Raw genomic sequence first — 16,346 nt, 5'->3', positions numbered from 1 at the left:
CAACAGCACACTTCTTGCCTCATCAGCTGCCCTGAGATGGAAAACTCAGTGGATATAGGACCCTGATTCTGATGAATGAAGCATGTGGTCCCAATGCTGGAGCTCCTCTGGCAGGTTCTAAAAGCACAATACTGAGCAGCGGTGCCCTGATGGACAGCACTGGTGGGGACTCAGTGAGCGCTACTCACAGATCCACACCTGATCCTATTGGGTCGTCAGGCTGGGCTTTGGTCTGCACTGTAGCATCTGTGTTCTTTGATTTCACATCATGAACATGGGGACTTCCCAGATACCATCTCAGGCTTAAGCTAGCACGTCCTATTTCTTTTCTTCTATGACATCCAAATTGGACTGACCTCACTTCAAATACGCCGTCCCATTTTGTCATCCTATCTCACCCTGGGGAAACTGGGGACTGATAGTCAGACCAATTCTGCTGAAATTCTTGCACAGAGCAAACCTGTGCTCATTTTTAAGTGGCATGGGAGAGGCCCCCAGAGATGGTAAAGCCCAGTCTGTGTCTTCACAGTGCTGAGACAGTATGTCTGTGTGTATAAATGCATGATATAGATTGATATATGTTGCTATCGCCATGTGTTGAAGGCCAATATAACTGGTGGACAGGGTGGGAGAAAATGGAAGTCTTTTTGGTGATTATTAAAGCAAAACATATATAAAGAAATAAATAGTTTTTCTTTCACTGCTTTGTTTCCTATTTCTGCACCAATGCCTTGACAGTATACAGAACTAGAAAGAGAAAATGGGAAAGATAAACTGTGTTTCAGTGCATAGTCTAATGCTTGAACTCTAACTTTAAAAGATTAAGGTTTTTCCTCTTTGTCATTTTGTGCGAATCCCTAGTCCGAAAATATGCAAGAATGGTTCTTGAAGTTGGTGTACCTTAGAAATAGCTGTGGAGATTACAGGAGCTACACACTGGTCTCCAACCCCAGGAGACTGAGGTGGTGTGGGCCCTAGAGTCTGCCTTTTTATAATATAAGCACCACAGGTGGTTTTAGTACATGAGGGCTGCAGATCACACTGGGAAAAGTTCTTTTGGAGACAAGGAGGAAAGCGTGGGGCTTTATATTCAAACTCAGTATCAGTCTTGCCATAGTGAAACACAACCCTGAACAGAACCCAACAGCGCTTGATTCCAGGCTGATGTCCACAGAAGCAGCATTTAGACTCACCCTGGGCCACAAGGGAATCAGCTGCCCCAGGAGGAAGAACCCACCAAAGTTCTGGTGAGCTTTATCACTGGAAATTAATTGGGCTTCAAATAAATGTCAGGGGCAGGCAGGCTGCAGTGACCACAACACTCCTTGGGCAAACCCTGATGTTGCACAGGTCTGGAAGACGCTGGGCTTGAGGTCACAGCCAGTACGACAGCAGCAGCTGCAGCCGCTATGGGAATGCTTGCATCAGCCCTCCCACACTCCAGGCAGTGCAGCCTACAGAGAGATTCCTTTTGCTTGGGGGAAATAGAGGAGAGTAAGCTAGAGGCTTTACCTGGGAACCCAGAGAACAATCCCTGATCTTCCCCAAGTCCAAGAGGGCTGGGGACCTGGGAATCTGTAAGGACTGCAGTGTACCTGGGCCTAGGGTGCCCTGTAGTACAAAAATGGCTGTAGTGACCACTGGCTTAGGGAACTCGTCAGCCCACTTTGAATTCCTGGAAGGCCCTCTGAAGGACAGGTACAAACAAGACCTGACTGCAAAGGCTGGAATAAATACCTTATCCTTCAATGCCCAGATATTGACAAATATCAACAGTATCAATAACACTGAAGTCAATACGACCTCACCAAATAGACCAGATAAGCCACCAGTGACCAACCCTGGAGCGATGGAGATATGTAACTTCTCAGGAAATTCAGAATAACTACTTTGAGAAAGCTCAATGAACTTCAAGAAAACGGAAACAATTCAAAATTATATCAGAAAAATTTAACAAGGATACTGACATAATAGAAAACAGTAAACAAATCCTGGAGCTGGAAAATGCCTTAGTAAGTGTCAGTAGAATTGATTAAGCAGAATTAGTGAGCATTTAAAACAAGCTATTTCAAAATACAGTCAGAGGAGAAAAAAGAAAAGAATAATGAGAAGGAACACAGAATGCTTAAGAGATCTAGAAGAGGGCTTCAAAAGAGAAAATCAAAGATTCATTGGCCTTAAATAGGGGGTTGAGAAGGAGCACAGAGTAGAAGCCCTCTTCAAAGAAATAATAACAGAAAACTTTCTAAACCGAGAGAAAGATCTAATATTCAGGCACATTGTGGAAGACAGTGTGGCGACGCCTCAAGGATCTAGAAACAGAAATACCATTTGACCCAGCAATCCCATGATTGGGTACATACCCAAAGGATTATAAAACATTCTATTATAAAGACACATGCACACGTATGTTTGCTGCAGCACTGCTTACAATAGCAAAGACTTGGAACCAAACCAAATGCCCATCAAAGATAGACTAGATAAAGAAAATGTGGCACATACACACCATGGAATAGTATGCAGCCATAAAAAGGATGAGTTCATGTCCTTTACAGGGACATGGATGAAAATGGAAACCATCATTCTCAGCAGACTGACACAGGAACAGAAAAGCAAACGTCGCATGTTCTCACTCATCAGTGGGTGCTGAACAATGAGAACACACGGACACAGGGAGGGGAACATCACACGCTGGGGCCTGTCAGGGGGTGGGGGAGCTAGAGGAGGGCTAGCAGGGGGTGGGGAGATTGAGGAGGGATAGCATTAGGAGAAATACCTAATGTAGGTGACGGGCGGTGGAGGCAGCAAACCAAAATGGCATGTGTGTACCTGTGTAACAATCCTGCAAGATCTGTACATGTACCCCAGAACTTAAAGTAAAAGAATAAAAAAAAAAGAAACAAAAGAAGATACACCCTGGAACGTGGTTTGTTCCCAGTAATTTGAAACATGTAAAGAATGGTTAAATGATCACTTGACAGTTATACTACAAACAGGAATAAGACAGCCTGAGTTAAACATCATTACTTGGAGAAGATAAATTTTAATGTCAATTTTCAATCTTTAAAATCTTTGGTTTTATTTTCAAAACAAAACCTCAATCTTAAAAAGATCACGGCAAAGAAAAAAAAGGATTAGTCCTTTTGCTTTTTCAAATAACAAACATGGAAATGAATTCTTATGAATGTCAACAGTCAATGTAGTGTGGTATATTAAGAATTGACTTTCATATAATGGCTAAGTTTAGAGAGATTACATTTCATGAGAAAATATTTTATGAATTTTCATGGATTTTCTATTCTGTTTTGGGAAACGGTTGTTTGTGTCTTTCGGTGTATTCTCCTTCCTGTCCACATATGTGGAATCTGCCTATTCTCTTCTCTTCTGAAATAGTTTAAAAGACTCAAAGAGAATGGCCTGGGCTCTGCATATCCTTAGTCTGATAGACATTTCTCTGGCTGCTCACTTAAATAGATAGTAGCAGCTAATTAAGTAAACGACCTCTCTCGTCAGCCAGAAATTAACAAAGGCTTAAAAATTAGCAAAATCTGTTTTGCTGTGGCCTTATGTGCTGACGGTCTTATCTTAAAGACAAAAAAATTTTCATTGTATAGATTAAAATTAACTTTGGCAAAAACTGAAATGCAGGCAGGGAATTTTTTTTGTTCAACAACAGAAACTAGCAAAAGCAAAGATACAGTAAAAACAGAAAATTTCCAGTGTAGACATGTAAATATAACAATTAACACAGCCAGGGACGATTAATGAACAATAAAATGTCTTGTCACCGTCATAGTAAGAAACCTATTGTCCATGTCCAAAGTCAAGCCAACATGCTCTTCTACAAATAAAAAAATGGCATATGTGTAATCCTGGCATGTGTAATAAAACTCTGGATAAGCTTATACGTTGAATATAATATACCAGTGAGTACCAGACTTCAGGCTCTTCTGCTTCCACCAGCTCCATGCTGAGCCTAAAATAGGAGGAAAAACCAAAGAATAAGTCAGGGAAAATACGACACCACAAAATTAGCTGTTCACAATTGCTCAAAGTTACCTGGGGCACAGTGGGCCTTGGTCTTCTTCCTCTTCTTGGTCCTTTTTAATCTCTGCAATAAATTCAGATGGGGACAGACAAAATAAGCCATTATCCTACACCCATAACAGTCCACTGTCTAATCCCTGCACAGGGACCTCAGGCTCCTCAGCATGAGAACAGGATAATGTGAGAGAGAGACTTCAGGAGGTCTCAAGGCCAATCATGATAGAGATTCCTTGGTTTGTGTCTCAGAACCAATGGTGAAACGTCCCTATTCTGGTAGACCATTATCCCTTTATCCCAAGTTTGTACAAACAGTTATGCCAAGTTTGTACAAACGGGAAAGAACCTCGCAGACATGCATGGGAAGCAAAACTCATGAGGAACGTGGTAGCTGGCAAGAGACATTTAATTCAGATTGACAGACAACTCGTGGACATGCGCTGTATAGCTTGGTGTTGAGTTTGCAACACTTGACTTGGGTTTCAATGTCCTGACAGTCGGCCCATGGTGCGACGGGCATGGACTGAGACTAGAGAGAGAGCAAAGCTCACTGACCCCCCGCATGCCCATGCTTCAGACTGGAATCCAGAGTGATTGAAATCTACATTGATGGATAGGTTCAGCCCACAGTGATGACAACTCTCAGCCTGGCCAGCGGAGCAAGGCACAAAGACTATGGGGTCTATCTGGGACACAAATTGGAGCTTTATCAACTTCACAATGGAGTACTCACTGCCTATGTCAACAGCCAAGTCGACTTGCTGCTCCTCTAATGAGTGCAAGTTGCTCCTGTAAGACTCACTGAAGGCCGATGTGCCAGGAGGAATTGAGAGAGTCAAATAACCTTCATCCCAGGACTCTTGGGGGGCTTCCTCCTCCACAGACTCCTGCAGATTCCTGATGAGCCAGGCAGGACAGGGATGACAGAACATTAAACCAACAGAGATTAGACAACAAAGTCTCCTCCCAGCTGATCTGATGGAAGTCAGAATGGAATGGTCACAGAAGGCAAAGGCATTTTTCCTTCAAGAGAAAAAAAACTATCCCTTCTAAATGCAGGGTGGAGGGTGACTACCCTGGGGACAGAGCACAAATGAGCAGCATGTGCTCAGTGCATTTGCCACAGATGAGCCATTGCAGCCACCCAGACGCTCCCTGTAAACTATCATCACGACCTGCAGCACGAGAACTAACACGGGGCTTCAACTGCCTCGCGTAAGTTGTGTTGAATTTTACATGCGGCATTCAAGTGAACGGAGCTCTTGAGGCATTTCAGACACCCAGATCTTGTGTATGAAGGGCCTCCTTTTTCCAGGATTTTGATATAATATGTCCATGTTTTGAATCTCTTCTCTTCACAAATCCTAGCAAACATGCTCACAACAAATGGGCAGAAAGCATACATGCGTCTCTCCCTGGGTTTAAACACAGTGGGGACAACAGGCAAAACCAGGAAATCCCTGTTTGCTGAGTTCACCTGGCTCATCTCATTGCAGGTTCCCATCTTGGGAGGAGTAAGAAATTAAAACCTATACAAGTGCCACAAATCACCCACAACATCGTCAATAAGGACAATCTGTAGCTGGGTGAATGGAACAAAGAGTTCTAGTCATCACTTCCTTGTTTTCCCCGGATCTACAGTCTCCCGGTGTCACTATTAAACTAACAGCCCACAACTCCACAGCATTACCTGGGGGGCACTGGCCCTTTTTCTTCCTCTTCCTCATCATCACTTTGACTTTCTGTAAATAAATTCAGAGACACAGGTCACATTAAGCAAATCACACTTCACATATGACCAAATCAGTGTTTAGTCACAGCACAAGCACAGAAATGTTCTCGGGGCAAGAATACAAATTCTGACAGGACTATTCCAGGGTGCCCTAGATGAAGCCTGGTAAGCAGATGAGCCTGCTTTCCAGACACACAGGCCAAAATCTGCCTCTACGGGAAGACCATGATGCAGTATTCTCTGCCTGAGTCTATGCAAAGTTAAACCAAATTTTTTCCTAGAAAAATTTCCAAATATGAGTCAAACTATTTTCTGGGAATGTTGCTGCAATACTGACTTATCTCACCGGGTACCAAGGTCACTGAATGGATAGAGGCATCTATACATGAAACTGGACTGATATGTAAATTCTAACAACATTTGCTTTAAAAAGAATCTGTGGGCTTTGCTCAGTGCCAGTATCGTAGCCAAGGAGTTTTATCTGAGATGAGATTATTGCTAATTGAAAACTTGTCCCAATACCCTGCCGTGATGACATGCAATAACGTCGGCATTGACAATTTTTGACAGTCTCTAGGGAGCCTGCATAAAAAAAGACAAAACAAAAACAAACAAAAAAGAATCTGTGGGCCGGGCATGGTGGCTCACGCCTGTAATCTCAGCACTCTCAAAGGCTGAGGTGAGCACTTCACGAGGTCAGGAGATGGGGACCATCCTGGCTAACACAGTGAAAGCCTGTCTCTACCAAAAATACAAAGAAATTAGCTGGGCATGGTGGCACACGCCTGCAGTCTCAGCTACTCGGGAGGCTGAGGCAGCAGAATCATCTGAACCCAGGAGGCGGAGGTTGCAGTGAGCTGAGATTGTGCAACTGAACTCCAGCCTGAATAACAGAGGGAGACTCCAACAACAACAACAAAATCTGTGATTTCAAAGGACCAGCCTGGCCAATATGGTGAAACCTCGTCTCTACTAAAAATACAGAAATTAGCTAGGTGTGGTGGGGGGCACCTATGGTCGCAGCTACTCAGGAGGCAGAGGCAGGAGAATCACTAGAGTCTGGGAAGTGGAGACTGCAGTAAGCCAAGATGGTGCCACTGCACTCCAGCCTGGGTGACAAAAGGAGACTCCATCTCAACAGCAACAACAAACGATACGTGATGCTACGAAGAAACATCAGATCAGCCATTGCATGGATGGGGTGGAGAGCCAGGGCTGAGACTTGCTTTATGGAAACATATCAGCAAGGTAAAGAGGAAATGTTTTCATCCTGGTTTCAAGGTGGCTATGCAGCTAAGCAAGCTGACTTAAAAGAGATCAAGACTGAAGCTCAGAGCAGTGAAACCTGGGGAACAATCTCTCCAAACAAATACGCGAGGCTCCCAGTTTCCTTAAAAATAAATAGAAACTCCATGGACATTGTTCAGGGACAGATGACATAATTACATGAGAGATACCGAATCAAAGCTAGGAGACCTGACAGACACCTCCTGTACACCTCCTGCACTCAGGTGACCATGAGTTTGTCACACTGGCCTGGGGTCTGGTAACTTGATACTTGGGCCTCGGAGACAAACGCATGGCATGAGCTGAGGATGAGATAAAAATTCCCTGGTATCTGTGTTTAATAACCCATGATAGGTTTTTATTCAAACCGATTTGTGTGTATACAGCCTGTCTTCAGAGTGGATCTTCCTCAGCCTAGACAGAGGTATCAAAAACAAGGAATGTAGAGGTCACCTGAAAGAATGATCAGAGCATCCTCCACTACGTCATGAGATGATTCACTCTCTACAACCAGTGCAGAGTCGACGTTGTCTTCCTCAAATGGGATTTCATTGGTGTCTCCGTGAGGCTGGCTGGAGTCAGTAGGGCCACAGCTATTTGAACGAGCGATGACACATTCCTCCAACGAGTCCTCAGGGACTTTCTTGACTTCAACCTTCTGCACCTCCCTGATGAGCCAGATGGGATAGAGATGACAGAAGATTAAAGAAAGAGGGATTGGACCCCAGGGAGTCCTAGCTGGTTTCCACAGGAGGAATAAGTGAGTGGTCCCAGAAGGCAAATGGGAGGTCCCCTTTGAGAGGAAACAGGCAATCCTCCTCTCTGCAACACAGCATGGCTGCCATGGGAACCAGAGAGAAAGACAGCAGCCGGTATTCACTACACTGGGCAGAAAGGAGCCGAGAAGAAAAGAGACTCAGTTATCCCTGTATAATTCAGACACGGCGTTCAGCACATACAAAGAACCATAAGAGCTGCCACATCCTGTGTCTAAGTTGGGTTGAACTGAACATATTGTGGCCAAAGGAATGCAGGCTTTTGGCCCATGGGAGACGCCAGAGAGGGTGTGCTTCTAGATCTTTTCCATACTTCACCACCCATTACTTGCTCCTGATTATTCAGTGTTACCTGGGGACACGTGATTCCTCTATTTTCTCAGCCATCATCTCAACATCTTCATCCTCATCTTTGTCGTTTTCTGCAAGTACAGATGTGTTCATTCAGATGTTTCCCATTTCACACTCTGCAAGGACAGTCAGCCCAATGTGCACAGGGACATGAACATCTGGGCATGGGTCCCTGTTCTACGGAAAGCTCCCATGTTTTCTCTTTAACAAAATGCCCTGGCATGGTTTCCTGATCCACCAGGCAATGCATTTCTGATCAGGAGGCTCACCGTCAAAATCAGGCCAAATGTTGAAAAGACCTTCTGCTCTCCACATCACTGGAGGCTTGTGCAGCCTCTCTCTGGACTTGGGCAGCTGTCTCCGCCATCCTGACACACATCTGATTCCCAGGGACAGGCTTGGCGTCCTGTCACTGTTCACATTTACAACCTATTTCTTTCTCTTAGGACAGGATAAACAAACTTGTCCCACAATCCTCTGCACATCAGGTGACTTCACAGGCCCTCCAAGTGACTTCTGCTATGTTATTCAGGGACATTCTCTCCACGGGGAGTGCTCCAGTCTGAACCACTTCCTACCACCAAATGCCCACACCTCAAGTGCTTTCTCCAACACCACCCAGAGAGGGGATTTATCTCACTCTGATAAGCGGTCATAAGTGTTCACACATTTGAATGCTTCAGACACTGCAAGATGTCTGCCTTTGCAGATGGAGAGAGAGAAATTTACCTGCCTTTGCAGATGGAGACAGAGAAAGTCAGGAAGGAGAAATCAATTGTTCACTGACAGCTCCTAGGAACACTGCTGAAGACACAGCCTGGGAACCTTCATTCTTAGCCCAGAGCTCTTTCCACTCCAACAACCGCCCTCCTGTCACAGCTTCCTTCCTGCCCTTTACAACTGGACAGATGCTGCCTCTTGTTCCAAAGACACAATCCATCACGGAAGGAGGGACATTTGCAATACTGTGACCTCCAACCCCATGGGTTTCCCATCTGTGTTCTCATTCAGAAAGTCCTAGTCATGTCATGGCCACATATGTTTAGTGGAAGAAAACACCACTGATAAAACAGTCATTGCAGAATTATGGAGGTCTGGAGTCTCTCATAAGGCCATAAAGGAAATACACGCAAAGACCAATAAAGTTTCTCTTATGCTAGACACAGTAGAATGAAGAACTAATAGACAGTGCTTACTCTGTGGGAACAACTGTCCTGGGACAGTTACAATAAACAGGCCATCTAATTCACTGCAGCAATTGACAGAGGTAGGCATTATTATAGTATCCTATGAACAGATGACAAAACTGAGTAACAAACAAATGAAGCAACTTGGATGGAGCTCAGGAGACTGGCCCAGGGTCCCTCCTCTATGCACTGCTGCCTCCACCAAGTCGTGGGTGCCATGGTCCTTTACCAACGAGAGCCTCTGCACAGAAAGCAGGACGTCCCTCTAACCAGAGTAATCCCTGCTCTTGATGGAGCCACTTACAGATACCACCGGTTATGTAAGGAGTAAAGTCCTCTTTAAGCTCCCCACAGCGGGTATAGTGTGCTAGCATCGCATTTCCCCAGAACAGAGCTTTCCCTACTGAGCCTCAGCAGGAACCGGAACCGAACGGAAGCTGAGCAGCCTCAGACATTTAGAACAACAGACTAGATGCTACTTGTCTGCACGATCTTAGGGGGTACAGAGAGGATTCTTATAAACATGATTTAGATTCTTGCTGAGAAAAACAGGTGGTTCTGTGCCTGGGTCAGGAATCAACAGCTGTGATTGTAACCCCAGTCCCACACCCACCTTACTGCAGATGTGGCAATGTTGCTAAATATTTTGGCGTCTCTCTTCCATTTTAACTAAATGTTAAAATACCCATTGCTATTTTCTACAAGTATGTGAAGGATGAAATTAATTTTGATCAAGAGAACGGTTAGTTTCTCGAGACAAGGCAGGACATCATTCATCACTTTCATGGTAGCCAACCTATACAACTTACTGCACGTTTTCAGCTGGTAGTTCAGGGAGTAGTCCACCTGACTCCTAAGAAGTCTATTTTTGCTGTCTCTGCATTTCTTTTCTTCATCGTTATCTTTCTGATCTTCTGTAAATAAATTCAGAAGAGCAAGTCACATGAAGCAAATCACACTTCACACAAGACCAAATCAGTGTCCACTCATAGCACAAGGACTTAAAATATTCTCAGTGTAAGAATGTGGTATTCTGACTGGATTGTTCCAACAGGCCCTAGACTAAGTTGCCCTAGAAGTAGATGAGCCTGCTTTTCAGATCCATGGGACAAAATTTCCCTCTTCTGGTAGATCTTAATCATATCCTCTGACCTAAGTTGGTGCAAAATTTAAAATGCTTTCCCGAAAAACTTCCAAAAATTGCCCTGACTACTTTCCAGAAGTATTGCTGCAATATTGATTTACCTCATCATGTGTCATGGTCAATGAATGGTTAGAGAAATTTATATAGGAGACTGGACCAATGGATGAATTCTAACAACCTTTACTGAAAAAAGAATCTGTGGAGCCGGCATGGTGGCTCATGCCTGGAATTCCAGCACTTCAGGAGGCCCAGGAGGGCAGATCCCTTGACCTCAGGAGTTCAAGACCAGCCTGGCCAACATGGTGAAACCCAGCCTCTACTAAAAATACAAAAACCAGCCAAGTGTGTTGGTGTCCACCGGGGATCCCAGCTAACTAACAGGCTGAGTCACGAATACAAGGCTACTCCCTGATCTTGATGGTGCCACTTATGGATACCACAGGTTGTGTAAGGAGCAGAGTCCTCTTTAAGCTCCGTACAGCGGGTACTGTGTGCTATCACCGTGTTTACCCCAGTGTCCCCAGAACACTGCTTTGCCTACTGCTGCTCAGCAGAAAGTGGCACTGAATGGAAGTTCAGCAGCCTCAGACATTTAGACCAACAGACTAGATGCTACTTGTCTGCAGGATCTTATGTGGTACAAAGAGGATTCCTGTAAGCATGATTTAGACTCTTGCTGAGAAAAACAGGTGGTTCTGCACCTGTGTCAGAAGTTAACAGCTGAGACTTTACCCTCAGTCCCACACCCGCCTTATTGCAGATGTGGAGAAGGTGCTACATATTTTGGCCTCGCTCGTCCACCTTTAACAAAGTGTTAAGGTACCCATTGATATCTTCCTAGACGTATGGTAAAAATGAAATTAATTCTGATGAAGGAGCCTCTAGTTTCTCAGAGAAAACACAGAACATCGTTCAGCACTTTGGTGATGGTGAACCTATGGAACTTACTTTCCGTCTTCAGCCTGCAGCCCATGTAGCAGGCCACTTCACACTTAATAAGTTTATTTTGGCTGTCTCCGTATTTCTGTTCCTCCTCGTGACATTTCCCATCTTCTGTAAACAAGTTCAGAAGAGCAGGTCACATTAAGCAAATCGCACTTCACACAAGACCAAATCAGTGTCCGCTCATAGCACAAGGACCAAAAATATTCTCCGTTTAAGAATGTGATACTCTGACGGGAATGTTCTACTTGTCCCTAGGTTAAGTCGCCCTAGAAGTACGTGAGCCTGCTTTTCAGATCCATGGGACAAAATCTCCCTCATCTGGTAGATCTTAATCACTTATCCTCTCACCTAGGTCAGCGCAAACAATTAAAACTTTTTCCCCAAAATCTTCAAAAATTGCCCTCACCACTTTCCAGAAGCATTTACGCAATACTGATTTATCTCATCACATATGATGGTCAACAAATGGTTAGGGAAATTTATAGAGGAGACCGATGGATGAATTCTAACGACCTTTACATGAAAAAGAATCTGTGGAGCCAGCACAGTGAGTCATGCCTGGAATTGGAGCAATTTAGGAGGCCCAGGAAGGTAGATCACTTGACCTCAGGAGTTCAAGACCAGCCTGGCCAACATGGTGAAACCCAGCCTCTACTAAAAATACAAAAACCAGCCAAGTGTGATGGTGTCCACCGGGGATCCCAGCTAACTACCAGGCTGAGTCACGAATACAAGGCTACTCCCTGCTCTTGATGGTGCCACTTACGGATACCACAGGTTGTGTAAGGAGCAGAGTCCTCTTTAAGCTCCGTACAGCGGGTACTGTGTGCTATCACCGTGTTTACCCCAGTGTCCCCAGAACACTGCTTTGCCTACTGCTGCTCAGCAGAAAGTGGCACTGAATGGAAGTTCAGCAGCCTCAGACATTTACACCAACAGACTAGATGCTACTTGTCTGCAGGATCTTATGTGGTACAAAGAGGATTCCTGTAAACATGATTTAGACTCTTGCTGAGAAAAACAGGTGGTTCTGCACCTGTGTCAGAAGTTAACAGCTGAGACTTTACCCTCAGTCCCACACCCGCCTTATTGCAGATGTGGAGAAGGTGCTACATATTTTGGCCTCGCTCGTCCACCTTTAACAAAGTGTTAAGGTAGCCATTGATATTTTCCTAGATGTATGGTAAAAATGAAATTAATTCTGATGAAGAGAGCCTCTAGTTTCTCAGAGGAAACACAGAACATCGTTCAGCACTTTGGTGATGGTGAACCTATGGAACTTACTTTCCGTCTTCAGCCTGCAGCCCATGTAGCAGGCCACTTCACACTTAATAAGTTTATTTTGGCTGTCTCCGTATTTCTGTTCCTCCTCGTGACATTTCCCATCTTCTGTAAACAAGTTCAGAAGAGCAGGTCACATTAAGCAAATCGCACTTCACACAAGACCAAATCAGTGTCCGCTCATAGCACAAGGACCAAAAATATTCTCCGTTTAAGAATGTGATACTCTGACGGGAATGTTCTACTTGTCCCTAGGTTAAGTCGCCCTAGAAGTACGTGAGCCTGCTTTTCAGATCCATGGGACAAAATCTCCCTCATCTGGTAGATCTTAATCACTTATCCTCTCACCTAGGTCAGCGCAAACAATTAAAACTTCTTCCCCAAAATCTTCAAAAATTGCCCTCACCACTTTCCAGAAGCATTTAGGCAATACTGATTTATCTCATCACATATGATGGTCAACAAATGGTTAGGGAAATTTATAGAGGAGACCGATGGATGAATTCTAACGACCTTTACATGAAAAAGAATCTGTGGAGCCAGCACAGTGAGTCATGCCTGGAATCGGAGCAATTTAGGAGGCCCAGGAAGGTAGATCACTTGACCTCAGGAGTTCAAGACCAGCCTGGCCAACATGGTGAAACCCAGCCTCTACTAAAAATACAAAAACCAGCCAAGTGTGATGGTGTCCACCGGGGATCCCAGCTAACTACCAGGCTGAGTCACGAATACAAGGCTACTCCCTGCTCTTGATGGTGCCACTTACGGATACCACAGGTTGTGTAAGGAGCAGAGTCCTCTTTAAGCTCCCTACAGCGGGTACTGTGTGCTATCACCGTGTTTACCCCAGTGTCCCCAGAACACTGCTTTCCCTACTGCTGCTCAGCAGAAAGTGGAAGGAAGTTCAGCAGGCTCAGACATTTAGAACAACAGACTAGATGCTACTTGTCTGCAGGATCTTATGTGGTACAAAGAGGATTCCTGTAAAGATTATTTAGACTCTTGCTGAGAAAAACAGGTGGTTCTGCGCCTGTGTCAGAAGTCAACAGCTGAGACTTTACCCTCAGTCCCACACCCGCCTTATTGCAGATGTGGAGAAGGTGCTACATATTTTGGCCTCGCTCGTCCACCTTTAACAAAGTGTTAAGGTACCCATTGATATTTTCCTAGACGTATGGTAAAAATGAAATTAATTCTGATGAAGAGAGCCTCTAGTTTCTCAGAGGAAATACAGAACATCGTTCAGCACTTTGGTGATGGTGAACCTATGGAACTTACTTTCCGTCTTCAGCCTGCCGCCCCGGTAGCAGGCCACTTCACACTTAAGTTTATTTTTGCTATCTCCATATTTCTGTTCCTCCTCGTGAAATTTCCGATCTTCTGCAAGCAAATTCAGAAGAGCAGGTCACAGTAAGCAAATTGCACTTCACACAAGACCAAATCAGTGTCCGCTCATAGCACAAGGACCAAAAATATTCTCCGTTTAAGAATGTGATATTCTGATGGGAATGTTCTACTGGTCCCTAGGTTAAGTCGCCCTAGATGTAGATAAGCCTGCTTTTCAGATCCACGGGACAAAATCTCCCTCATCTGCGAGATCTTAATCACTTATCCTCTCACCTAAGTCAGCGCAAACAGTTAAAACTTCTTCCCCAAAATCTTCAAAAATTGCCCTCACTACTTTCCAGAAGCATTGAGGCAATACTGAGTTATCTCTTCACAGATGGTCAACAAATGGTTAGAGAAATTTATAGAGGAGACTGGACTGACGGATAAATTCTAACAACCTTTACATAAAAAAGAATCTGTGGAGCCAGCACATTGAGTCACGCCTGGAATCGGAGCAATTTAGGAGGTTCAGGAAGGTAGATCCCTTGACCTCAGGAGTTCAAGACCTGCCTGGCCAACATGGTGAAACCCAGCCTCTACTAAAAATACAAAAACTAGCCAAGTGTGTTGGTGTCCACCGGGGATCCCAGCTAACTAACAGGCTGAGTCACGAATACAAGGCTACTCCCTGCTCTTGACGGTGCTGCTTACAGATACCACAGATTCTATTAGGAGCAGGGTCTTCTTCAAGCTACTCACAGTGGGTACTGTGTGCCATCACCGTGTTAACCCCAGTGTCCCCAGAACACTGCATTGCCTACTGGGCCTCAGCAGAAACCGGAACCGAATGGAGGTTCAGTAGCCTCGGTCATTTAGACCAACAGACTTGATGGTACTTGTCTGCACGATCTTAGGTGATACAGAGAGGATTCCTGTAAACATGATTTAGACTCTTGCTGAGAAAAACAGGTGGTTCTGCGCCTGTGTCAGAAATCAACAGCTGAGGTTTTACCCTCAGCCCCACACCTGCCTTACTGCAGACGTGGAAAAGGTGCTACATACTTTGGCCTCTCTCATCCATTTTTAACAAAATGTTAAGGTACCCATTTATATTTGCCTAGACGTATGGGAAAAATTTAATGAATTCTGATGAAGAGAGTGTTCAGTTTCTCAGAGAAAAGACAGAATATCATTCAGCACTTTCATGATAGTGAACCTACAGAACTTACCTTGCGTCTTCAGCTGGCAGCCCGGGTAGTAGGCCGCTTGACGCATAAGAAGTTTATTTTTGCTGTCTCCGTATTTCTGTTCCTCCTGATGATCTTTCTGATCTTCTGTAAACAAATTCAGAAGGGCAGGTCACATTGAGCAAGTCACACTTCACACAAGACCAAATCAGTGTCCAGTCACAGCACAAGAACATAAAATATTCTCAGTGTAAGAATATGATACTCTGACTGGAATGTTCTATTTGGCCCTAGATTAAGTCGCCTCCGAAGTAGATGAGCCTGCTTTTCAGACTCACGGGATAAAATCTCTCTCATCTGGTAGATATTAGTCATGTGTCCTCTGACCTACATCAGTGTAAACAATTAAAACTTTTTCCCCCAAATCTTCAAAAATTGCCCTAACTACTTTCCAGAAGGGTTGCTGCGATACTAAGTATCTCATCATATATCATGGTCAAGGAATGGTTAGAGAAATCTATATAGGAGACTGGACCAACGAATGAATTCTAACAACCTTTACTTAAGAATCTGTGGAGCCAGCATGGTTGCTCACACCTGGAATCCAAGCAACTTAGGAGGCCTACGCACGCAGATCACCTGACCTCAGGAGTTCAAGGCCAGCCTGGCCAACATGGTGAAACCTTGCCTCTACATAAAATACAAAAATTAGACAGGTGTGGTGGTGCCCAGTGGGGATCCCATCTAATTGGCAGGCTGAGGCACCAGTACCAGAGTACTCCCTGCTATTGATGGTGCCACTTACAGATACCACAGATTCTATTAGGAGCAGGGTCCCCTTTAAGCTCCTCACAGTGGATACAGCCTGCTATCACCATGTTTCCCCCAGGGTCCCCAGAACACAGCTTTGCCTCCTGGGCCTTTAGCAGAAACTGGAACTGCATGGAAGTTCAGTAGCCTCAGACATTTACACCAGCAGACTAGATGCTACTTGTCTGTAGGATCTTATATGGTACAGAGAGGATTCCTGTAAACATGGATTTAGTCCCTTGCTGAGAAAAACAGGTGGTTCTGTGCCTGGGT

The 16,346-nt window shown here is 44.6% G+C and overlaps 2 protein-coding genes and 1 non-coding gene across 3 annotated transcripts in view; 1 reads left to right on the top strand and 2 right to left on the bottom strand.

The window, feature by feature from the left end:
* Positions 1-2,683: 2,683 nt before the first annotated feature.
* On the bottom strand, positions 2,684-8,283 carry LOC135269496 (neuroblastoma breakpoint family member 11-like). The gene is made up of 6 exons (XM_064363697.1): positions 8,192-8,283; positions 7,517-7,731; positions 5,735-5,786; positions 4,778-4,941; positions 4,060-4,111; positions 2,684-3,976 (listed from the first exon to the last, which is right to left on the bottom strand). The coding sequence occupies exons 1-6, from the start codon at positions 8,281-8,283 to the stop codon at positions 3,805-3,807; spliced, it is 747 nt and encodes a 248-aa protein (XP_064219767.1). The 3' UTR covers positions 2,684-3,804.
* LOC135269597 (U4 spliceosomal RNA) lies at positions 6,218-6,358 on the top strand. The gene has a single exon (XR_010337849.1). It is a non-coding gene; the product is annotated as a U4 spliceosomal RNA (small nuclear RNA).
* Positions 8,233-16,346, bottom strand: part of LOC135269420 (uncharacterized) — a 25,250-nt gene continuing 17,136 nt past the window's right edge. The window contains exons 8-13 of the mRNA XM_064363307.1: positions 15,306-15,410; positions 14,026-14,127; positions 12,751-12,855; positions 11,470-11,574; positions 10,187-10,291; positions 8,233-8,306 (exon numbers count right to left, since the gene is read on the bottom strand). Coding sequence (XP_064219377.1) covers positions 8,284-8,306; positions 10,187-10,291; positions 11,470-11,574; positions 12,751-12,855; positions 14,026-14,127; positions 15,306-15,410 — 545 coding nt within the window. The 3' untranslated portion in view covers positions 8,233-8,283. The remainder of the gene's footprint in view (positions 8,307-10,186; positions 10,292-11,469; positions 11,575-12,750; positions 12,856-14,025; positions 14,128-15,305; positions 15,411-16,346) is intronic.

This window comes from Aotus nancymaae, unplaced genomic scaffold, assembly GCF_030222135.1.
Source record: "Aotus nancymaae isolate 86718 unplaced genomic scaffold, 86718_ANA_hifiasm-v0.15.2.pri h1tg000053l, whole genome shotgun sequence".
NCBI lineage: Eukaryota > Metazoa > Chordata > Mammalia > Primates > Aotidae > Aotus > Aotus nancymaae.
Note: the sequence above shows the minus strand (reverse complement) of the source record. Positions and strands in the feature narration are given on the sequence as shown.